The sequence below is a fragment of the Chenopodium album genome, chromosome 22, assembly GCF_948465745.1.
Source record: "Chenopodium album chromosome 22, dcCheAlbu1.1, whole genome shotgun sequence".
Taxonomy (NCBI): Eukaryota; Viridiplantae; Streptophyta; class Magnoliopsida; order Caryophyllales; family Amaranthaceae; genus Chenopodium; species Chenopodium album.
The window spans coordinates 290,329-312,409 of NC_137855.1; the positions used below are offsets into that span (position 1 = coordinate 290,329).

The window sequence follows — 22,081 nt, forward strand, 5'->3', positions numbered from 1 at the left end:
AACTATTGTGATTAAAGAAAAAAATAAGCTTTTTAGTTAAAGAACTAGGTTCAAATCCCGTGCAATGCACGATTGTTAAATATTTTTGACAATAATATTACACAATATAAAGTATATAGCAGATATTTAGAAATATTTCTTTTAGGTGTATATGGAATATAATTAAACTGGAAAGAAAATACATAATATATAAATAGTTTACTTAAAGATTTTGCAAAAAAAAATATATATATAAAAATAATAAAAAAAAAATAAAAGAAGTGAAAAAGGCGGGAAAATTTTCCACAAGATAATGACAAGTGTCGTTTTAGATTTGCTTTTAGTATATATAATAATATAGAGTAATAATAGATAGAGAATCATATCATTGGTTGTCCATATTTGTGTGTGTTTGATCTGTTGTGGTATGAATCTGAATCACTTGAATTGGTCGGAGAAAGTGATGTAGTCAAGGAGATAAATGGAATTTTAAACTTTTATATTTTGTACTTATTTTACTTTTATATATCAAGATCATTCAATTTAGGAATAAAAAAGAGTTAATGTATTGAAAATCTAACTTGAAGCCTGACGGGTAAAGTTGATCGATAAAGCTTAAAATTTTAAACTACAATTGTATGATTAATTTCATATCGAAAGTACATTATTACATTATTACGGTATTTCAATTTTTCATAATTTCTATCATTTTTTTTTCCAAAACATGTACGAAGTATTTACTTTATGAATTCAGATTGATAAAAATTAATTATTCATAAATCATAATTATAATTAAAAATTTTCACTCTTATAAGAATGGGAGGTTGTTCATGAAAAATAACCAAATACGGAGTAGATTGCTCCGTAATTCCGTATCCGTATTAGGCAAGTTTAGATGGACAAACAAAATACAGTACAGTAGAGATGCTTTAAAGTTGGAAAATATATTCAGGAAGTTTTATAAAATGTTCCAAGGAATGGGGGAATAAGAACAACTGTAGCGTAGGTGGGGAAAAAAAGTAAGGTGAATAAGCAGCAATTGGCAATTGGGGAGAATAAAAATGAAAGAGAAAGCAGAGATTTTTGCTTGATATATTCCAGGGAAAAGGGGCAGCTTCCGGAAGTCATCTTTGTCTTCATCTTCACATTAATCTAATCTAATCTAATCTAATCTAAATATCTAATCTAATCCCCCCATCAAATTAAATTAATTTATTCCAGGTGTGGTTTAGCATGGAATCTCATCCTCCTCCTCCTCCTCCTCCTCCTCCTAACCAGGTTCATCTTCTTCACCTTCTCACTTCTGCCCTTTCCAATTTTCACTTTAATTTCTTATTGCAACTTTGATCAACTAGGAACCCCATTCTTATTGCCTTTTGTTGCCCCTTACACTAACTTCTTTAATGCTCCATGTTTGATTCTTTTCAAACAATCAATCACCTATATATGCTGTACTAAACTAGTTATAGTGTACATCCCACTTTTATGCTCCATGTTTCCATGCTAATCTATTCTTTACTAATCATATATGTGTAGGCGTCTCATTGTCCTAAGAAATGCTCACCTTGTATTCACTGCTTTCCTCACTACAGCAACAAGAAGCAGAAGCAGAAGCAGAAGCAGAAGCACAAGCACAAGCACAAGCAGGTACTTGTTGTATCAGATCACCTTCATTTGCTGCTTCCTTTTTAACTACTTTCGCAAACTCTACTTGATCAGGGTTTCAAGTTTAAGTTTTGAATGTGTGTTAAACTTGCTGGATAACAGTAAGAAAACCCTAGCCTCCAGTTGCAGTAGTGCTCTATAGATTAATGTGCTCTTCTTTGACTTAACCATGAATTCTGCCCTTATTTTAGTATAAACTCCTCTCTTCATCAATCAATATGGTTGGCAGGATTCAATTGGAAACCTACAGAACCGTGACATTATTGTATATGTTCTAGGTAACTTCTTTTTCAATATTAAGACCTTGTATGTGTGTTGTTTATGGCTGTGCTGCTCGTGTTCCTGTCACTTACTTGTTGATGCTGATATAATCCTAACTGCTAGGCGGTCCTGGGTGTGGAAAGGGAACCCAATGCTCTAAAATTGTACAACACTTTGGTTTTACTCATCTCAGTGCTGGAGAACTCCTAGAAACTGAAGTCAAGAGTGGATCTGAAACTGGGTTAGTGCCTTAGTTATTTGATTATATTACGTGCTCTTGGAATAATAATAAAGAATTTGTCTTTCTGCGGTAGATTGAAGGTTGTTAACTTGTATTATACATTATTTTGCTGTGTTAATGCTTCATGGCAAAAAATATTCATGATAGTGAAGCAATTTGTCTTTCTGCAATAGATTAGAGGTTGTTAACTTTTATTACACACTATTTTGCTGTGTTTATGCTTCATGGAAACAATATTCATGATAGTAAAGAAATTTGTCTTTCTGCAATAGATTAGAGGTTGTTAGCTTTTATTGTACATAATTTTGCTGTGCTTTTGCTTCATGGTAATAATTTTCATTTGAGATCCTTCCCACCAGAAAAATGATTCAGGAATTCAAGAAGGAAGGAAAATTGGTGCCATCTGAGGTTGTTGCCAACCTTCTGCAACAGGCAATGCAGAGGAGTGAAAACAGAAAATTTCTTATTGACGGCTTCCCTCGCAATGAAGAAAATCGTGTGGCTGCTGAGAAAATGGTACAGTACTTAGTTGCATTGCTTGATCATTAGACTGGAGGTTGATTACTTTATTGTAATACATGGTTGCATTGCTTGATCATTAGACTGGAGGTTGATTGTGATGCATTGTTGTCGAATTGCATGATCATTAAACTGCAAATCGTTTAGCATTTTTATAGTATTTCATTGATCTTCTTAGTTACAGGGCCTCTACTTCTTACATAATGTTGTTAGCTGTACTGATTCAGTTTTTAAATTACCAATACAGTTGGGGATACAGCCAACTATTGTATTAGTGTTTGATTGTTCTGAAGAGGAGATGATCAGGCGTGTTCTGCATAGAAATCAGGTATGATGTTTCCATGGTCTGTGAAAGTGTCAAGTTGTTGTTATATGCTCAGCAGTAGGCATTACGTGTTTTTGATTGTTTACATAGGGAAGGGTGGATGATAACATGGACACAATAAGGAAGCGTCTAAAAGTTTACAAAGAATCCACGCTGCCTGTGATTGATTACTTCGCCAAAAAGGGGAAGGTCCGAAAGGTAAACTGCTTGACAGCAGCAAGCTGTTTAGATACCAGTATGACCTTTTATGTTATAACTGATAACTTTTGTCTGCTTCCTGTTTATATATCAGATTAATGCTGAGAGACCCGTTGAAGAGGTGTTCAGATCAGTGGAGGATGTATTTTCTGAGCTTGGGTTAGTGAAGCATGGGACTGAGACTGGGAGAGCATATGTACAAACAGCATAATTAGTGTACTAAAATGATGGGGACAAATTTGATTTTTCTTATCTTGTTTTGTATACTTAACCTATCCCTTGTACATATAGTGTATCTCTGACTTTAATTTAGGAAATACTTGCTCTCTTCTGAAAATTACAGTTTCGTATATGCACTTGTACATTGTATTTCCTGTCTTATGTCGGCTATATGAACATATATAACGATCAATATGAAGGAAATTCAGCTCACAGTATGAGCTGAATGTGTGTGAGCTCAAGTTGTTCAGAATCAGCTGCAAATAAAGTGAGGTATAATAAGTATGAACAATTTTGGTAAGAAAAGATTGAGTATACATTTGTCATAAAGAAAACAATCACATATGTAAGACATTCCCTCAATTGAATCTTGTGGTTATTCATGTGAAGTTGGATCTTACACAATAATATATCTTAATGACATTAACTTTTCTAATATTTTGTTGTATCAACAGTAAAGATATTTGGCAGCTTTTGGTAATCGGTAATTGGTAATGGCAGAAAGTCAGAAACTTGTGAGCTGTTTTATGTTTAAGAAGTAAGGTATGCAAAAATGGACAAAGGTGGTAATCAAATATGGAGAATGTAAGACCCTGTTCGGTTACAGCATATAATAAAATATAATGTTTGTTATACAATAAATTCCCAAGACATGATATTTTAAAATAAATGGCAAGAGAAGCTGAAATGAAGGAGATAGTAGTACGTGTAAGTCATGCAGAGAAGGAATAGGAAAGGGAAAGTGAGTAATGAGAATGCATGCATAGGATTAGCGTCAGCACTGACTTGTGAAATTTGATTTGTTGTGTTACTCGGCGCACTGAAACTTTGTATATATGTTTCTGTCTGTGTCTGTGTCTGTGTCTGTGGTGTTATGTCTGTCCGCTTAAATCACCAACAAAACAAACACCCCTGCTTCTGTGGACTCTGCTCATCCTCAAAACTATGGGCTTTCATCTTCTTCTTTCTCACTAATATATATATCTTCCCTATTTCGCCTCTTTTTTGTTAACTCAACCCCTCAATGACTCCTTGCTTTTCCCTCAAATTTTGCACCTCTTCTGTTGCTCATTTCTTCACACTTCTTGGTCCCGGTTCCGAATCCGGGAGGAAAGCTCTTTTTATTTTTACGGTAGACTGAATCCATATTACTAGTACTACTTTACTTTACTTGGGGTATCTTGTTTTGTTTTTCTTTGAAATCTCAATAAAGCCAATTGAGTGTTTTACTTAAATACAGTACTCATATAGCTACTAGTTAGGTAGTGCATACAGAATCACAAGTAGTAATGGTAGAGATATCTGATTTAATGTATCCAATGAGCTCCGGAGAGATGTCAGAAAGTGAACCAGAAGAGCTTAGCTATGCTGATCTCAAGAAACGGATGTGGAAGGATCAGGTGCGTATGAAGAAGCTCAAATCACAGAAGCACGCCTCAGAGGCCGAAGCAGACACTGCGGCAGTTGCAGCAATAGATGATGATGAAATTGGCGAGAGTGAAATTATTAACGAATCAACCACAGCTGCAGCCAGAGAAGAAAAATCGAGGCGTAAGAAGATGCTGAGATCTCAAGACGCCATCTTAAAGTACATGGTTAAACTCATGGAAGTCTGCAAAGCACAAGGCTTTGTGTATGGTATCATCCCAGAGAAAGGGAAGCCTGTGACCGGGTCATCTGACAGCCTCCGGGAGTGGTGGAGGGAGACTGTCAAATTCGACCAAAGCGCACCCCAAGCGTTGCAGCACTTGATTCCTGTCATTGCAGATTGTGCAGCAGGTGTGCTTAATGATGAGAATTCCTCATCCTTTTTGCATATGTTGCAGGACCTTCAAGATACCACTCTAGGCTCCCTCTTATCTGCACTTATGCAGCACTGTATCCCTGCTCAAAGAAGGTTTCCTCTTGAGAGGGGTTTACCCCCTCCTTGGTGGCCTACAGGAGACGAGGTTTGGTGGGGAGAGCAGGGCCTGCTCTCCGTAGAGCAAGGCCCTCCTCCTTATAGGAAGCCCCATGACCTTAAGAAGGCTTGGAAGGTGAGTGTTTTATCTGCAGTGATCAAGCACATGTCCACTGACTTGAACCGTATGACGCGGCTGGTGAAGAAGTCTAAGTGCCTTCAGGCTAAGATGACTGCCAAGGATACTGCTACCTGGTCTAAGGTTGTGGATCAAGAAGAGGCTCTCCTACAGCTCACCAACCAATGTCTCCACATAACAGATAAAGAAGGCGATGGTGATGGTGATAGAGCTGGTCAAGTGAGTTTGGCGCGCAGTAACGAGCTTCAGCACAACAAGAGGAAGGCTGCAGGTACTCTCAATCATCAAGATACAGAAATGGTGTACAACTTACAAAGTGAGGAAGCAGAATTGGGGTTTATGGACAAATACAGTAGAAGAGACGAATGTGATTTTTTACCAAGTATGAGTCCAGGATTTGAATCTGCTTATGCAAGTCTAATTGCAGATTACGACAGTTGCCATAACTTGCAACACAAAACAGCCTCCTTACCGTTAGATTTTCAAATGTCTGATTCAAGTGGCGATTCAACATTTCCTCTTTCTCCTTGGACCTGGGACGGCCATGTTCTTCGAGCATGTGAAGAATCAGAAGTCATGAGTAATGCTGATATCACATTGGCAGCAGCTGAAGATCACGAGAGAACTTACATGCAGTGTCACCCACAAGAACAAACACGATACTGGGAAATTGGTGATGCTCCACATCTGGATTTGGATGCCACCTTTCAACTTGAAAGAAAAAACTTGTCCCTCCTTGAAAATGCTCAAGAGACTTCTATCTGGGATCTGCCATATCAAGAACCAGATGATGACACAGACTGAAGACCATCTTCCTTTTTGTCGTCTGCAAATCCTTTTTAATTAATATCACACTGCTTTGTTCTTGATTCAAACTAAGTATGCCATTTACTAGTATTATAATATTGTAGCCCTTCTTTTACATATACTTGTGAGTGTTTGGTGTTCTTGGGTTTCCATTTCAATATACGGAAGAGAATTCAAACAGATATTTGGTAATAACATAATACTCCCTCCGTCCCATAATTACAGGCAAATATACTATTTTGGGTGTCCCAAAATGTTCCTCCTATTACTAAAAATAACACCCCAATCATTATTTACTTTTTACCTTTTCCATACAAATTACACACATACCTAAAGAATCATTACTTACTTTTTCACTTTTTCATACAAAATACACATATACCCAAAAAATCATTACTTACTTTTTAACTTTTTCATACAATATTCTCTACTTTTTATCAACATTCTACACTTTTTAGTTTTTCCATACAAAATTCCTCTACTTTTTCCATCCTCCTTAAAAACCGTACTTTTTAGAGTTATTTGCCTGTAATTATGGGACGGAGGGAGTATTAGCTAATAAAATTTATATACAGTATATGTTTGTCAAATGTACACTCTCAATATTAACTTGCAGTACTACTTGCGGTGGTTGTTTGAAATTCAGTTACAAAAAGCAAGCGCTTACATTGCGATTTGTATCCATCTTATAGAGTAATCCGTACAATGTATACAGTAACATAGTATTGGCAGCAGTACTGTAATGATATTAAATGCTCATTTTAGAGCATGGTTATAGTCGTGAAAGTGAAAATTTTTGTAAATGAAGTGAGACAACCATTTTGAGGCTACAAAGCATAGGATAGCCACCGTGAATGCAGCATTCCGTTGAATAGTGGTCATCATTCCTTGCTTAGTTAGTCCCACCACCCCAATCAGAACAAAAGCTATCACCTGAAGCGCCGTCTCAGCTATGTTTAATCCTTTATAAGCTGCATTACAGCTGGAACAGTTCACTACATGAGTCCAGTACCTGAAACATTAATTGCACACACTTGTTAGCCAATTTAGTAATATAGTGGCACTCGTGCTTAGAGTTGAGCTCGGTAGTATACAACTATACACACCTGTCCATTAACTCTTCGCGTGGAGGGGTTGGGGGAAGAGCTCCTCCATTGAACTTGGAACCCCAGTTCACTTGGCCTTTTGAATATTTATTCAACCACCTTCTATACCCAACAACAAGAGCATCTGACTTTGTTGGTACAAAACAGGTTTTATGCCAATTGGTTGGACCAAACTCCATTATTTTTCGTTCCTATATGGTGATGAGGAAAACTTAGTAGCAGGATAGCATCAAAATTACAGCAGTATACTGAAGTAAATCCTTGAAAAGTTACAAAGAAAGTGTACCTGAACGTGAAGAAGATAAAGATCGGAATCAAAAACCAAGTTTTGATTTAGATGGAAGACCCATCTTGGGATGATTCGGTCCATCCAAAGAGCAAAATTCCTAGGAAATGACCATATCAATCGGCTTTTGCCTGGACTGACGGGAATACAGATGAATATGAGAGTAATCTTTTTCTGGGATGACACTGCCACAGAGGAAACCTGCTAAGAGTCACCCAATTTGATCGATGTCTTAATACTTGTATAATATTAGCAAGAATTCCTAATCTTAAACAACCTACCTCATTATCCCCTGCTGATGAGACTGATCGGTTGGCATTGTCAGTAGGTGGATCTGAATAAGCATAGTAGATACAAGGTGCCAAGAACTTGCCAGAACCCCAGTCTTGTTTTGTAGAGAATCCATTCATGTCCATGTCCTTTACACTCAAGTTAAGAGGTCTTCCGCCTTCTCTATCAGCCTTTACTTTGGGAGCGGGTGTTTTCAGTATACCATAGTGTGCGTACGGAACATGAGACGGGTCCATAAGATTTTCAGTAAGAACCTCATACCTGCAAGCAAGAGAAACAATCTATGAACTGTCAAAAACATAAATCATAAAATTTTAAGGAACAATAATATTTAAAAAAAAAAAAAAAAAACATATCAAAAGTCACAACAGCAAGTTGAGATTATTGAGCAAGAATATATACACTTGAAATGTCAGACCAAAAAAAAAAGGTTTGTTTAAATACCCATAATTGATCTCTCTGTTAGCTAATAGACCGGAGTAAGAAGGATCATCAAGCTCTGGTAAATAGGGAGGCTTTTTCTTGAGAAGAATGTCCTTAAATTGGGGATCAGAATTTGGCCAAAACCAAACCATGTTATTTTGAACTGTGGTTGGATATACAGCAACACAAGCTTTCTTTGATGTGTGCACCTGCACATTATTATTTCACTTTAATCAGACTGTTATAGATTAATGGTAACATAGACTAGTGTCTGATATAAAGAATATATATATTCACCATATACAAGTAGATACTAAATTGTCGCATTAATAGTGTAATATGAACAAGTATATAGAATCTAATAGTAAAGTTACCGGAGGGGCATCAGTGGGAGCTTGGGGAATGAGTTTACATTGACCGGAAGCATCAAAACACCAACCATGATATACACACTGAAGCCTTCCCCATTGATCAATACGACCTTCAGATAAAGGAGCCAAACGATGAGGACATAAATCATTAAAAACCTTCCATTGAGATTGAGTTTTATCCCACCAAACAACAATATCAAGACCAATGACCCTTTTAGCATGGGGCTTCCTTTTATCTAAGTCAGAGACGGGCATGACAGGATACCACTGTGCATACCAATCAAACTCCTCCTCGACCTCGGCCTCGACCTCGTCTTCGACTTCATCGTTGGTGGATATCATAGGTGTAGGGGTACTGGTACTATTGGGAGCATTTGAGTAATTAATTATCCTGTTTCTCCTGCTGAATTGACGATGATTGCTGGTACAAGATAAAAAGCAAGTAGAATCTGCAAGTGGTGGAACCAACTGACGAGTAGTAGTAGTTGTTGTTGTTGTTGTTGTGGTGAAGCAGAGGTTTTGATTGAGTGTTTGGATTCGTGTTGGCAGTATTGTAATTGTGGAGTGAGCAGCCATTGTTGCTGCTTTTCTGTATTATACACTTTTGTAACTAACAAAGATAATCAATGAATTTGTGGCTTCACATGTGTAGAGTAATTGAATGGTCTCATCAGCCCATGTCTTGATATCACACATTCCCAAACGTGTTTCAATTGTGTTCACACATTATACTACTCTGTATTATGACTTACAACTAGGACAAGCATAATAATACGGAGTACTAGTTTTCTTCTTTGCTTTTTTTTTTTCCTCTTACTACGTTATTTAATTTCCCTTAAAGACTGCTTTCATTAATTAGTTAAATTTGACAATCTTGTACAACTACTTTTTAAAATTTATCAAGTAAACTGAAAGATTTAAATCGTTCATACAATAATTACTCTACATATATTGTTACAAAGATAGATGCTCATTCAACTGCATGGTTATAATCATGATAGCGGAAATTTTTGTAAATGAAAACAGACAACCATTTTGAAGTTGCAAAGCACAGGATGGCCATCAGGAACACACCACTCCGCTGAACCGTGGTCATCATACCCTGCTTGGTTAGTCCAACAACGCCAATTAGGCCTAATGCCATCACCTGCAGCGCTAACTCTGCTACATTCAACCATTTATACGCAGCATTACAGCTCGAACAGTTCACCACATGAGTCCAATACCTGATACAAAACATTAGTACCATGTATTTGTTGCATTGACTGATTTATCCTGATCAACAGCAACCAGATAATGCATATATTTTAGTTTACCTGTCCATTAACTCTTCCCGTGGAGGAGTTGGGGGAAGAGCACCTCCATTGAATTTGGAACCCCAATCCACTTGACCTTCTGAATACTCGTTGAACCACCTTCTAAACGCGACAACAAGAGAATCTGCCTTTGTTGGTACATAACAAACTTTATGCCAATTAATTGGGCCAAGCTCCTTTGTTTTCCGTTCCTAACAGATGAGAAAAGTTTAGGAGAACCGACAGTAGTATATCTGATAAACATTGTGCAGCTAGAAAGGCCACATCTAAGAAGTGGCAAAATTAAATACCTCTAAGTGAAGAAGATACAGATCAGAATCAAGAACCAAGTTTTCCTTGAGATGGAACACCCATCTAGGGATGATTTGATCCATCCAAACCTCAAAATTTCTTGGAAATGACCATATCAATCGGCTTTTTCCTGGACTGATGGGAACACACAGAAATATCAGAATAGCTCTTTTATGGGATGGATCAGCCGGTGATGAGTCCTGACAACCAGTCACAATATCAGAAATATCATGTGTAATGCAAAGCTAAGCACAATATCTGAGAGTAATGCCAATGCCATCTAACTCTTAACACTGGATAATTAAGTATACCAAAAGGCTTGTTCTCTATATCTCCTCTGATCTAGCAATTTGTCTGTGTTTACTATTTAAAATGTAAAATGGAAAGAGATTTTAATTACAATAGTGGCAAGCATAATGGGGGAATTAAATTTACCTCGTCAGCCACTACTACTGATGACAAAGGTCCATTGCCATTGTAAGGAGATGGATTTGGGTAAACATAATAAACGTAAGGTGCAAAGAACCTGCTCGTTCCACCCCAATCTAGCTTCGTTGAGAAACCATTGATGTCCAAGTGTTTCACTCCCATGTTAAGTGGTTTCCCACCTTCTTTATCAACATTGTTTACAGAAAGGTACATATACAGTGTTAGGCAAGTATAATATGATAATAATTGCTAAAATAGTACTATAGTAAAATGCATTGCCTACAAATTGAAGAGTAAAAGGATTTTTACACTGAATAAAAAGGAGAATATATCTGAATACTTATCTGAGATCAGGAGGTGTTGCTTCCAGTATACCATAGTGTGCGTAAGGAACATGAGCAGGGTCCATAAGATTTTCAATGAGAAATTCATACCTGCAAGTGAAATAAGTGGGTGTTGATGATAACAGTCATGAACAACTGAGTAAGAATGTGAGATAGCACTTGCACAATTTAATATTTGCCAGAAACTCATTAATAGGGAGAAGTTTTACAAGTTACAACACTGAGCTGTACACTTGTGCCTATAAGTCTTAGCAATAATTAACTCGGTCTTAACTCATACTGATACTAAATGTGATCATGTTATCTTAGTGCCAATTTGTTTATCGTACCCATAGTTGATATCTCTGTTAGATATTAAATGGGAGTAAGAGGGATCATCAAGCTCAGGAAAAAAGGGAGGCTTTTTCTTCTGAAGAACGTCCTTAAATTCAGGATCAGAATTCGGCCAAAACCAAACAATGCCGTTCTGCACCGTGCTTGGATAAACAGCTACACATGCTTTTGTGAATGAATGTACCTACGTGCATATTCCACTTCAATTAGTAGTAGCATATTAAAATGATAAAAAAAAATAAAATAAATAAAAAATAAATAAAATAAAAATAAAATAAAAAATTGGCATATATACACTTTCTGTAGGGGGAAAAAAATAAGTGTTGTAAAATTACCTGGGGGCCATCAGGAGGAGCTTGTGGTATAAGTTTACAACGACCAGAGGCATCAAAACACCAGCCATGGTACACACACTGAAGCCTTCCAGACTGATCAATGCGGCCTTGAGATAGAGGAGCCAAGCGATGAGGACATAAATCTTCAAAAACTTTCCACTCAGATTTAGTCCTATCCCACCAAACCACCACATCAAGACCCAACACCCTTTTACCATGAGGCTTCCTTTTATCCAAATCACATACCGGCATTACTGGACACCACTGATCGTACCATCTAAACTTGTCTCCTGATCTCATTGCAGCTTCATTTTCAAGCTCAAATTCCTGTTGATCTGGTGATTTAATAGTGCTATAGGCAGATACAGTCTTGGACCTCTTAGTGGTAATACTGAACTTGTTACTTATTCTGTTGTACTGATGATAAGGAAGCCAAGTAGAATCTGATGGCGAAAGCAACTGACAAGTACTTTTCCTACTTGAAATATTGATTGGAGAAGCAGTAAAGTTTGGGATGCTTGTTGACAACAGGCTGAGATGAGCCATGGCTTAATATTTGTAGAAAAAGATAAAAGATGAGACGAAAATCTCACTTTCTTAAGCAGAGTGATCTTAGAATGTGCAAGGAGTACCAGGAAAGTAGGAATTCAATTTATCAGTGGACCAAAAATTTTGATGGTACAACTTGTGGCTGGAATGAAGCTAAGAGAAAATGTTACAATAGCCTGGGCCCATCACCTCAATATTTCATATAAGTAAATAAGAAGCATGTGTTCCTCACTTCCTCAAGGCTATTTAATACTTTGTAATTGATTCAACCAAATAAGCTTGGTGAAGTTGGGCGTGTGACTCGAGGAAACAAGCTCAAGTACAAAGTCAGCATTGTGATTGTTTTATGTTTGTTGTACAGCATGAAATTGACTGCATTCATCTTCATTAACATATGCATTCATCCTTTCAAAACAAAAAAAGAAACAAAAAAAAAAACACATGCATTCATCTAGTTTGATGTACTTATACTGATCACCAGTGATTGAAGATCAGAAGACATTATGACATTTGCTCCAGAATTTTCTGTTGCAATGGGGTTCTGCGAAAGACATATTAGAAAGAAAGAGCTCAACAAGTAAAATAGTTCAGCACCTGATGTTCAAACTTATATACCAATAAGGCATTTCAACAGCCATTTATGGGAGAGCTAAGTTAAAAATATGTTATTCTAAATTCCCTCTACAAAGCATCCAATTACAAGCAACAGCTTACATCAAATGGCCTGAGGGCTGCTCATCTCAGAGCGTGGTTATAATCATGATAATGGAAATTCTTGTATATGAAATGAGACAACCATTTTGACACTGAAAAACATATCAATGCAGCCAATAATAGAGCACTTCTCTGAAAAGTGGTTAATGCTCCCTGCCCGGTCACTGCAGCAACCCCAATTAGAGCAACAGACATGATTTGAAGCATAGTTTCAACAATATTGAGCCCCTTATATGCAGCACTACAGCTGGTGCAGTTCACCACATGAGTCCAGTACCTGAAACATTTTCAGCAACTATATCTATTAAACTGTTAAAGACAGCATAGGCACCTTGGATCTATTTCAAAGACTGCTAGCAAGATGACAAATATGAATTTGGCATGCGGCCCAATTCAACCACCGTGTGGGGAAGAGACTAACAAAAAAAAAAAAAAAAAAAAAAAAAAAAACAAAGTTGATATTTTGCATACTTCAAGTATAAATCTGCCAGCACCAAAACTGTCAAGCTATGGCTCAGCAAGCAGGTGTTCATGCAATAATTCAAGGTATACAACACAGACAAAGTGAACCATGGTGAAATATGATTGAGTAGATTATCCAAAGGCCTTCACAAGTCATAATTGTAATGGAGAGGGAACAGGGAAAGTGTAACTAATAAAGATCATATGTTTAAGTGTTTAAATAACACACTCGATGCGACTACTCACCTATCCATAAGCTGCTCACGAGGAGGTGTTGGAGGGAGTGATCCATCAAATTTCAGTCTCCAATCAACTTGACCTCCAGAGTACTTCTTTAGCCATTTTCTGAAGGCAACTACAAGGGCATCTGATTTGGTAGGAACAAAGCAGGCTTTTTGCCAATTGGTAGGTCCAATTTCCATTATCTTGTACTCCTGCAGGAAAAGAACCAGACAATTGAAAAGATTTCCTAAGAGATCACTACTTCGTGAAACATATTAATGCAGGAAAAGATTTTCTAAAAGATTTATGCAGGTTACATACAAAACAGACTCAACTTTGTGAAACTGTAAGGTTAGATGGGAGAAAAGCACCACAAAAATATTGATTCAGAGCATTCTTTTTATTTGCATGCCACAATGTTTATCTAGCAAATAAAGACATTTCAACAAGTCCGAGAAGCTCAACTTCATTTCAACATATCATTTAGGCAAGGAAGAAAAAATTACCTCCACATGCAAAAGATACAAGTCTGAATCCAGTATAAGATTTTGCCCTATATGAAACACCCATCTTGGAACAATCTGATCAATCCAGACTGCAAAGTTCCGAGGAAATGCCCATATGAATCGACTTTTTCCAGGACTGACAGGAATGCAGAAAAAAATCAAAAGAAATCTTCTCTGCTTCCCTTCCGACTTCTGGAGAATTGGAAATGGAAAAATACACTTCATAAAAAAATCATAGAAGACTAGAGTGAAGCATATAAATCCAACTGGTATTCTGCAGTCAGTGGGGGCTTAGGGAGATTTATATATAACTAGTTTAGGCCCTTTAGGGTTAAGGCAGGTCAAGAGGGTGATTCATACTGACACTATGAATTAGTTCGTGTAATGAATGACACATAAATAATCATATACAATACACCAAAAAAAAAAAAAAAAAAAAAAGGAAAGATAAGACTGATATTCAAAATTAAGCTGTAAAATTATGTGTGTGGTGAAAGATGGCTTCAGGCTTCCAGCATCCAGTTTTGCTACTTTTAACTGCTTAACCATAGCCCTAGCAATACCTAAGTTAAGATAGTACTCTGTAGCACTATATGAAAATCCATATCCTTGCGATGAAAGGAATAAAGAAACTTGTCAGCTGCAAAACTCTAACGAACAATCAGTGGTACAACAACTGATTACCATTTCAGGACTGGATGATGATTGGCCTTGATTTGTTGTTGACTTTGGAAGAACAAAAAAGACACATGGTGGAATAAACTTGCTGATGCCGTTCTCTTGCTGAGCATGGAATCCAGTTTTGTTAAGTTCTAGAACATTGATGTCCAAAGGTCTCCCGCCTTCTCTATCTGCTTTGGGTGTGAAAATAAGCCTGAATGTAAATCCCTGAAGCTACATACATAGGTATAGGAATAATATAGCTAAACATATATGTGATGCATAGATGTGCTTATCTGTTTTTGTCAGTTGGAATTCGCATTATTCCATAGTGTGCATAAGGAACATGAGCGGGATCCATAAGGTTTTCAACCAAAACCTCATATCTGACAAGGCAGGCACAACATAAATCAGCACCATTAAAATTAAATGCTCTACGTGACACGAATTGGCATTGGCATTACGATTATGCATACCCGTAAGAAATATCCCTAGTTCCCATGGACTTGGAATATGATGGATCATCAAGTTCTGCAATATAAGGAGGTTGTTTCTTTGTAAGAATGTTTTTATACTGAGGTTCACTATTTGGCCAAAACCAAAGAATATCATTTTGGACTGTACAAGGGTAAGATGCTACACATGCTTTCTTGGAACTGTGAACCTGTAAAATTTTATAGCAATCAACAAATTACTCGTACTAATATTGCTAGATACATAATTCATCAATAAAAAAGTGCAATAATAATAATAATAATAACAATAACAACGATTACGAGTAATTAATTAAGGGGAAGAAAGTTAACCGGAGGACCGTCAGAAGGAGCTTGAGGGATGAGGTTGCACTGACCAGAACCATTAAAACACCATCCATGATAGACACACTGCAATCTTCCCCATTGATCAATCCTACCTTGAGACAAAGGAGCCAACCTATGTGGGCAACAATCATCAAACACATTCCAGGCTTTGTGATTTGGGTCCCACCAAACAACCAAATCAAGACCAATGACTCTCTTTCCATGTGGGACCCTCTTATCAAGATCACATACAGGGGCTATTGCATACCACTCTGAATACCAATCGAATTTACCTTCTTCTGCATTCTGAAATTCAACTGGGTTCTTGCCTTCTTCTTCTTCTTCTTCTTCAATTGTTGGTGTTGCAGAGATTGAAGAAGATGTGGCGCTGTAAAGCTTGAATCTTGATGATGAATCACTCAATTTTGGTAATGAAACCTTCAATATTGGTGACCCTTTTGATAATGATGCTGGGATTCCGAATTGGGTTTGGTTCACGATACCTGTGGTTACCAAATTAAGGGTAGAAGCCATCCTCCAAATCCCAAGTTTTCAAGAAATTATCATAGTAGAAAATTAATTTATATTAAAATCAAATTAATACGCACCTTCTTCAACTCTTGTCTGCTTTGCTTCCACCCATTTTCAGTGAACACAGGCCACTCAATTACACGTTTCAAGGGTATTAAAAAAATAAATTTTTTAAAAAACAAGAAACTTCATTAGTGAACTGATTAAGTATACTAATTTTTATTTTTATTTTTTTTTAAAAAAAAAATAAATAAATAAGAAACTTTAACAATTTTTCACTAACTGAACTAATTTTACTAATGCAGTAACACATTATTATAATTATTTAACAAACAACAATCAAGGTGGTTATTACAATTAGATTCCATTAGTGTGATACTCTGTTTTGGTGAATTTGTTACAACTTTTGTGACAGTTATTGTTTAGTAACCTCTGCTAACTCCCTAATCGCGGAATGCTTACAGTGCTTAATTAAAAAAAAAAAACATTATACATGATGGAGTGTCAGACTCCAAGGAAATATCAAAATACTAACTTATAATGGAAAATACAACTCCATTTTTGCGCTTAAACAAAAAGACTCACTTTACTAAATGACAGTATGCATCTATTCAAAATTCATTTAGCTTTACAGAATACTGCATTGGTTAAACAATTAATGGTAATGGTTGCTCACTGAAGTTCAATCTTGTTAAAATAAACATGTCAAACTCCAAGACACCAGACTTCCTTGACTAAAAAAGCCTACAAAAAGTCAGACTCCTAGCAAAAATTCAGCCTCTTCAACTAAGGTAGTTCTTGAATTTCATTGTTCTCCTCCGCTTCTATCTGTTGCCCCGATCTGAAGGCAAAATTTGAGGGAGGTCTATCTACAGAAAGTGTACCTTCCAATACCTTTACAACTTCACCAATTGAAGGCCGTAAAAATGGTTGAGTTTGCACACACCAAAGTGCTATCCTTACTACTCTTTCTACGCTCTCATACCACTCCCGTCCTTCCAATCTTTGTGTTTCCACTATCTCGCTCATCAAATGGTTAACATCATCATTTTGTGGAGGATCCCTCTTGATCCTTGCAATCTGAAGCAATATATATCCAAACTTATATATGTCCCTCTCAGATGCTGACTCTGACGAAGAGCTTGCTTCGTCCTGAAAAATGCCCTGAAGTCCAAAATCCATCAGCTTTGGCACCAAATTTTGATCCAGCATAACATTCTCCAGCTTCAAATTTCCATGAGCAACACAACTTTGACACTCCAAATGTAGATAGGCAAGACCCCGAGCCACACCAAGAGCAATGTCAAGCCTCTCCTGCAAATGTAGCTCATTTGTATTTCTCTCACTATCAAATAACCACTTATCTAAAGAACCACATGGTACAAACTCATAGATAAGATATTTATACATCTGATCACAACAAAAACCCTTTACAGCAACAAGATTCCGGTGATGAGTTCCACCCAATATAGAAACTGCTGCTCGAAATTCTTTCTCTGATACAACAACATTAATCAGTGATTTTACAATAATGGGATTTTGGTTGGGAAGTATGCCTTGGAATATAGAGGGGCCAAGTTGAATTGCAAAGTCTGAAGTCAGCTCCTTCATTTCTTCGAATGATAACCTTACCAGAGCACTGTATTGGGGGTTCTTCTTAGCATCTTTGTCAAAGGAAATTCTTGTTATCGCAGTATCTTTTCGTCCATGATAAACAAACCAAACAAGAATTTCCAATGTGAGAGTCACCAAAGCAGTAGCAAACCCAATCAAACCAAGAGCAGTCACAAATTTACCAACACTTGCATGGGCAATGATTCTTCTGGAAAATAATGGATTCGCTTTTCCTTCACCTTGAGGATTGGCATTTCGAGCTGAAACTGCCTGAGGAACCAAACAAACTTTCAAGAATGAGACGGCAGCTAAAGAGGGATCATTGTACCCACTAATAAAGCTAGTTCTTTTAACTGTACAAAGGCCTGAACCATCATTTTTGGAGGTTGCAGCTATGCAAGAAGTATCATTAGAGCAATACGCCTTGCAATTGTCCTCGTTTAACATAACATCAAAGTCATGTGGAGGATAAAGACCATAAAGGGCTGTGTGTTTCAAAACCATCATGCTTGTGCGCATTTTACAGTTACTTAAATCCACCAACTTTTTGCAGCCAGAAATACTCAAGTCACTACCTGTAGAGCCACTACCCCCGTCTATGGTACCCTCATGTAAGCAATTACAAACAGGTCCGCTAGCATTGAAACCACACAGGCTATACAGTCCACAAGAGCCAAACACATCACATTGGTTTTCAACTGCTTGCCACCCCACCTTCCACGTCTTAAGCTCATTGAACCATGAGTATATCCTCAAGTTTCCATCAGTATCAATTCTAAGATGCCTCAGACTCACAGAAGAGTCTTGGAAATCTTTGCTTGTTATAGACCAAATGCTTTTGTTAGTAACATCAAAGACTCCCAAAAGACCATCAGAATCAAATCTTGCTGCATTAGTACTAATAGGAGAGGGGGAGCTCAAAGCACCACCACTCTTCCAATAAGTCACATTGCTCTCCCACACCAAAGCAAGCTCACCAGAAGGGCGAATCACTAAATTGTAATAGCTCGATATCGATTTTGTGGAAGGCGCTCTAAGAGATTGAGGAAAATGGAAATATTGGCCAGGAAGTAGACTACTAATAGGGCTATTAAAACTCTGCCAAACCACTTCATCCTGACTGTTCAGCAAGACTAGATTACCATTATCCAAAAGACTGGCTTTTTGAACACCCAATTTGGAAGTATTGCTGCTCCAAAGAATTAAACCATTGGTATTCTCAAATAATACCAGCCTACCATCCTCAGAAACCCTGAATGTAGAATTGTCAGATACCCTAAGACCCCCACCAACAGTCCAAACAGGTAAATTAGCTACTTTGTTGCCTAAGTTATACCTAATTCCAACATAAACTCCATCATTATTATCATCATTAATATTTGTCAAATATCCACCCTCTAAAAATCCAAATGCAAAAACTCCATTTTGAGAAACCCAAGTAGCAGTTTTATCAAACCCAGAAACCTCAAAACCTAGAGGTACTGAAGCCGTACCCACTTCCTCACAAAACCCAGAAATAGTAAAACCCAGCAAAATATATACATCTAAAAATAGAGCCACAGAAGCATATAAACTAATAAATGACTCAACTTTGTTGCTCTTACCTTGAATACGCTTAACAGGTGTTCCATGGTTGAGCTGATTTGCCCAGATTGCCAACATTTTGTTTAGTTTACAGTGACAAGAAATTAAGGAAGGAAAAGAAGCAGTTTAATTTTTGTCATTTGAAGTTTGAAATGAAATGAATATCTGGGAAATGAGTTAGCAGAGCAACAAACAAAGTTGACATCCTTTTGAGGTAGAAAATGAGAGCTTTTTGAAAACCTTTATTTTATCTTTATTTTGTTACTAGTGCTCTACTTTTTAAGGGATTGTCGCTCTCAAACACTATGATTTTCATCTTAATCCTATGTACTTTTGTTAATTGCTGTAGTAAATAAAGTATTAATTATGTATCTAAAGGCTAATTTAAAATCCACAAATGGGCCTGTTAATCACGTGGCAATTGGATCTGTATGGGCCGTCCTTATTCCAGTTTGGGTTTTGTCTGAGACTAACCAAAAACACTAATAAATACTTGATCAAACCTACAAAACTCCAAAGCAAACATTTGTACACTTTCTTCAACTACAATTATCAAATAATTGAGTAGACATGGCTTGGCAGGGAAATGATAATGTTATGTGCCTATTTTTTTTTCTTTTTTTAATTTTAACTTCTTTAGTTAAAAGATTGATGATACAAGTAAGTAAGTAACACAATATGGTATGTACCTTTATTTTATTCAGGCAATACTCGACATGGTTATAGGCTTATATCATTTCCATGTATATTTAATGTATCTATATGCATAGCGAAAGATTTGTGAGTGAAAATGAATTGATCGGAAAAATGGACATGGATTGTTTGTAATAAAACATTAAACAAATATATACTATAAAAGCTAGTATGTTAAAAGTGTAAAATTGATCATGTTGTAACTAATAACGAAGGGAAGAAAGTATTTGCAAGTCATTGTGTTTGTGTATGTAGCTATGTATTTGTGTGGACTGTACATATTACAATAATAGCAACAGAACTTCATATGATAAGGTATCTAATAATTTCACAACACATGATTTCCCATCTACAGTACTACTTAACCTTGCTACCCAAAACAATTTCAAACGCAATGATCTACTTGCATTATGATTTATGACCTTCAATGTTGTCCCATGTTCAAAAGTTTGGACCCTATGGCCCTGCCAAAATGCCACATATCTGAGAAATATGTTTATGCATTTTTTTATTTTTATGAGATTAATGCATGTGCAAAGTTTTGTCTTTGAGTAGAAATAATTATTTTCTCTTGAAATTTAAATTCCTTGCAAAAAAAAAAAAGCACTTTTGTCCAAAAAAATATGCACATAATATTTGAACGGGGAAAAAAATTGCACATTAAGTTTAATAAGTATATGCATGTTCAATTCTAATTGTAGCGTGTATGAATGTATGATGCATGTGTATACATGAGAAATACAGTCAGCAAACTTATTAGCTCCACAATAAAGTGATACTGTAATATTTTGGTTGAAAAACTATTTATTTGAAGAAATGAAGTTACTACAATAGAAAGATTTTGGGCCTTCTAGTAACTTTTATGGATCAGGGTTGCATGTGCTAAATAGTAAATACCATGACCACGCTTCTTTCTAACTTTTATGGGCCTTCGAGTTTAACTTTAACATGGCTTTTGTTTCCAATCGTAAGGAATTATTATAAGATAAAGAATTTTTTAAAAGAATTGGATTAAACAAATGAATTAGATAAAGAATTAATGGTATTTCTTCCTCAAATCACTCTTGCTTTGATCCTTTGAAATGAATGGAATATCGACTTCACATTAAACAAACAAATAAAATGAGCTGTACATATAATTTTCCAAGATTTTGACGCATCTCAAGACAATTTATAGTTAAAAAAAATGAATGAATGGATGGATGTTGGTGAACAAATTTGGTTTGGCAGTAGTGCAAGAACTACAAACACCTGGGAAAGAATCCTAAGTAAAGATTTACACATGAATCCTCGAAATATTAAAGTCAGATGAATTCATGATTTAAGTATTGAATTTAGTTAAATAAATGATTACTCCAAACACACACACATAAAAAAGTTGTACGTGGTGGGGAACAATAATCTTCACTTTCCCCTCGATATCATATTTAAATTATTGATTACAGTAATATATGGAGCTATGCAAATACTCGTACGATACATGCGCAAATAGAAATATTTATTACTGAAGATTTACTTGCATTTACAACTCAGGATTCTTGAATTTTGTTCCACACCATCACCATTCCACATCTCCACCACTCAATCAACACACCATCTATGCCCTACCATTAATCAAAACATCCATCTCTGGTCAACTTCGAATTCATAAATCTAACATCTTTATACTATAACTACTCTCTTCGTCTCATTTTACTTGTCTTATCTTGTGATTACGTAACTAATAAAATCAAATATTATTAAGAAAAATAAAAGCCAAAACTATCCGACATAGCAACAACCAATAATAATGTCACATTGCCACTGCTCTCTACTCAAGTTTGATGGTTGTGTAACAAAACTAGATATTCATGCCTCTTTTTGCAACAACTACGACATATGGCTTCCTAGAAGCTAAGAATCATACTTTTCTTCTTAATTTTTCAATTAGTGGAGGCGTCAAAATCATTCCAGCCACTTATAGTATTA

The 22,081-nt window shown here is 36.4% G+C and overlaps 5 protein-coding genes and 1 pseudogene across 6 annotated transcripts; 2 read left to right on the forward strand and 4 right to left on the reverse strand.

The window, feature by feature from the left end:
* Positions 1–1,069: 1,069 nt before the first annotated feature.
* On the forward strand, positions 1,070–3,644 carry LOC145605193 (UMP-CMP kinase 3-like). Its single transcript, XM_081661231.1, has 8 exons — positions 1,070–1,257; positions 1,516–1,626; positions 1,874–1,922; positions 2,029–2,146; positions 2,506–2,662; positions 2,913–2,993; positions 3,081–3,188; positions 3,283–3,644. The coding sequence occupies exons 1-8, from the start codon at positions 1,213–1,215 to the stop codon at positions 3,397–3,399; spliced, it is 786 nt and encodes a 261-aa protein (XP_081517357.1). The 5' UTR covers positions 1,070–1,212; the 3' UTR covers positions 3,400–3,644.
* A 665-nt stretch (positions 3,645–4,309) lies between these two features.
* On the forward strand, positions 4,310–6,250 carry LOC145606168 (putative ETHYLENE INSENSITIVE 3-like 4 protein pseudogene; annotated as a pseudogene).
* Positions 6,251–6,804: 554 nt separating this feature from the next.
* Positions 6,805–9,347, reverse strand: LOC145603475 (protochlorophyllide-dependent translocon component 52, chloroplastic-like). Of its 2 annotated transcripts, none has more exons than XM_081659386.1 (6): positions 8,734–9,347; positions 8,381–8,568; positions 7,927–8,197; positions 7,646–7,846; positions 7,360–7,550; positions 6,805–7,265 (listed from the first exon to the last, which is right to left on the reverse strand). In XM_081659386.1, exons 1-6 carry the CDS (start codon positions 9,304–9,306, stop codon positions 7,010–7,012), a joined length of 1,680 nt encoding a protein of 559 aa, XP_081515512.1. In that variant the 5' UTR covers positions 9,307–9,347; the 3' UTR covers positions 6,805–7,009. The 2 variants fall into 2 exon arrangements, with proteins under 2 accessions (XP_081515512.1, XP_081515511.1); XM_081659385.1 differs by having other exon boundaries at positions 7,646–7,849.
* Positions 9,348–9,604: 257 nt separating this feature from the next.
* Positions 9,605–12,413, reverse strand: LOC145603476 (protochlorophyllide-dependent translocon component 52, chloroplastic-like). Its single transcript, XM_081659388.1, has 7 exons — positions 11,779–12,413; positions 11,440–11,627; positions 11,111–11,200; positions 10,773–10,959; positions 10,337–10,537; positions 10,047–10,237; positions 9,605–9,956 (listed from the first exon to the last, which is right to left on the reverse strand). Exons 1-7 carry the CDS (start codon positions 12,322–12,324, stop codon positions 9,701–9,703), a joined length of 1,659 nt encoding a protein of 552 aa, XP_081515514.1. The 5' UTR covers positions 12,325–12,413; the 3' UTR covers positions 9,605–9,700.
* A 492-nt stretch (positions 12,414–12,905) lies between these two features.
* On the reverse strand, positions 12,906–16,247 carry LOC145603477 (protochlorophyllide-dependent translocon component 52, chloroplastic-like). The gene is made up of 7 exons (XM_081659389.1): positions 15,698–16,247; positions 15,368–15,555; positions 15,187–15,277; positions 14,916–15,092; positions 14,232–14,423; positions 13,750–13,937; positions 12,906–13,318 (listed from the first exon to the last, which is right to left on the reverse strand). Exons 1-7 carry the CDS (start codon positions 16,223–16,225, stop codon positions 13,063–13,065), a joined length of 1,620 nt encoding a protein of 539 aa, XP_081515515.1. The 5' UTR covers positions 16,226–16,247; the 3' UTR covers positions 12,906–13,062.
* Positions 16,057–19,623, reverse strand: LOC145603471 (G-type lectin S-receptor-like serine/threonine-protein kinase SD3-1). Its single transcript, XM_081659381.1, has 2 exons — positions 16,300–19,623; positions 16,057–16,194 (listed from the first exon to the last, which is right to left on the reverse strand). The coding sequence occupies exon 1, from the start codon at positions 19,496–19,498 to the stop codon at positions 17,009–17,011; it is 2,490 nt and encodes an 829-aa protein (XP_081515507.1). The 5' UTR covers positions 19,499–19,623; the 3' UTR covers positions 16,057–16,194; positions 16,300–17,008.
* Positions 19,624–22,081: the final 2,458 nt, after the last annotated feature.

Excerpts from the sequence above, each read along its gene's own strand:
- LOC145603476 (XM_081659388.1), bottom strand. The coding sequence starts at position 12,324 with ATGGCTCATCTCAGCCTGTTGTCAACAAGCATCCCAAACTTTACTGCT. Across the intron at positions 11,201-11,439 it reads AACAGAGATATCAACTATGG|GTATGAATTTCTCATTGAAA; the intron begins GTACGATAAACA and ends TTTCACTTGCAG. Across the intron at positions 10,960-11,110 it reads GCAACACCTCCTGATCTCAG|TGTTGATAAAGAAGGTGGGA; the intron begins ATAAGTATTCAG and ends TTCTGTAAACAA.
- LOC145603471 (XM_081659381.1), bottom strand. The coding sequence starts at position 19,498 with ATGTTGGCAATCTGGGCAAATCAGCTCAACCATGGAACACCTGTTAAG.
- LOC145605193 (XM_081661231.1), top strand. The coding sequence starts at position 1,213 with ATGGAATCTCATCCTCCTCCTCCTCCTCCTCCTCCTCCTAACCAG. Across the intron at positions 1,258-1,515 it reads CTCCTCCTCCTCCTAACCAG|GCGTCTCATTGTCCTAAGAA; the intron begins GTTCATCTTCTT and ends ATATATGTGTAG. Across the intron at positions 1,923-2,028 it reads CATTATTGTATATGTTCTAG|GCGGTCCTGGGTGTGGAAAG; the intron begins GTAACTTCTTTT and ends CCTAACTGCTAG.
- LOC145603477 (XM_081659389.1), bottom strand. The coding sequence starts at position 16,225 with ATGGCTTCTACCCTTAATTTGGTAACCACAGGTATCGTGAACCAAACC. Across the intron at positions 15,556-15,697 it reads CTCCTTCTGACGGTCCTCCG|GTTCACAGTTCCAAGAAAGC; the intron begins GTTAACTTTCTT and ends AAAATTTTACAG. Across the intron at positions 13,938-14,231 it reads TGTATCTTTTGCATGTGGAG|GAGTACAAGATAATGGAAAT; the intron begins GTAATTTTTTCT and ends CTTTTCCTGCAG.
- LOC145603475 (XM_081659385.1), bottom strand. The coding sequence starts at position 9,306 with ATGGCTGCTCACTCCACAATTACAATACTGCCAACACGAATCCAAACA. Across the intron at positions 8,198-8,380 it reads AACAGAGAGATCAATTATGG|GTATGAGGTTCTTACTGAAA; the intron begins GTATTTAAACAA and ends TCTTGCTTGCAG. Across the intron at positions 7,266-7,359 it reads CGCGAAGAGTTAATGGACAG|GTACTGGACTCATGTAGTGA; the intron begins GTGTGTATAGTT and ends TTAATGTTTCAG.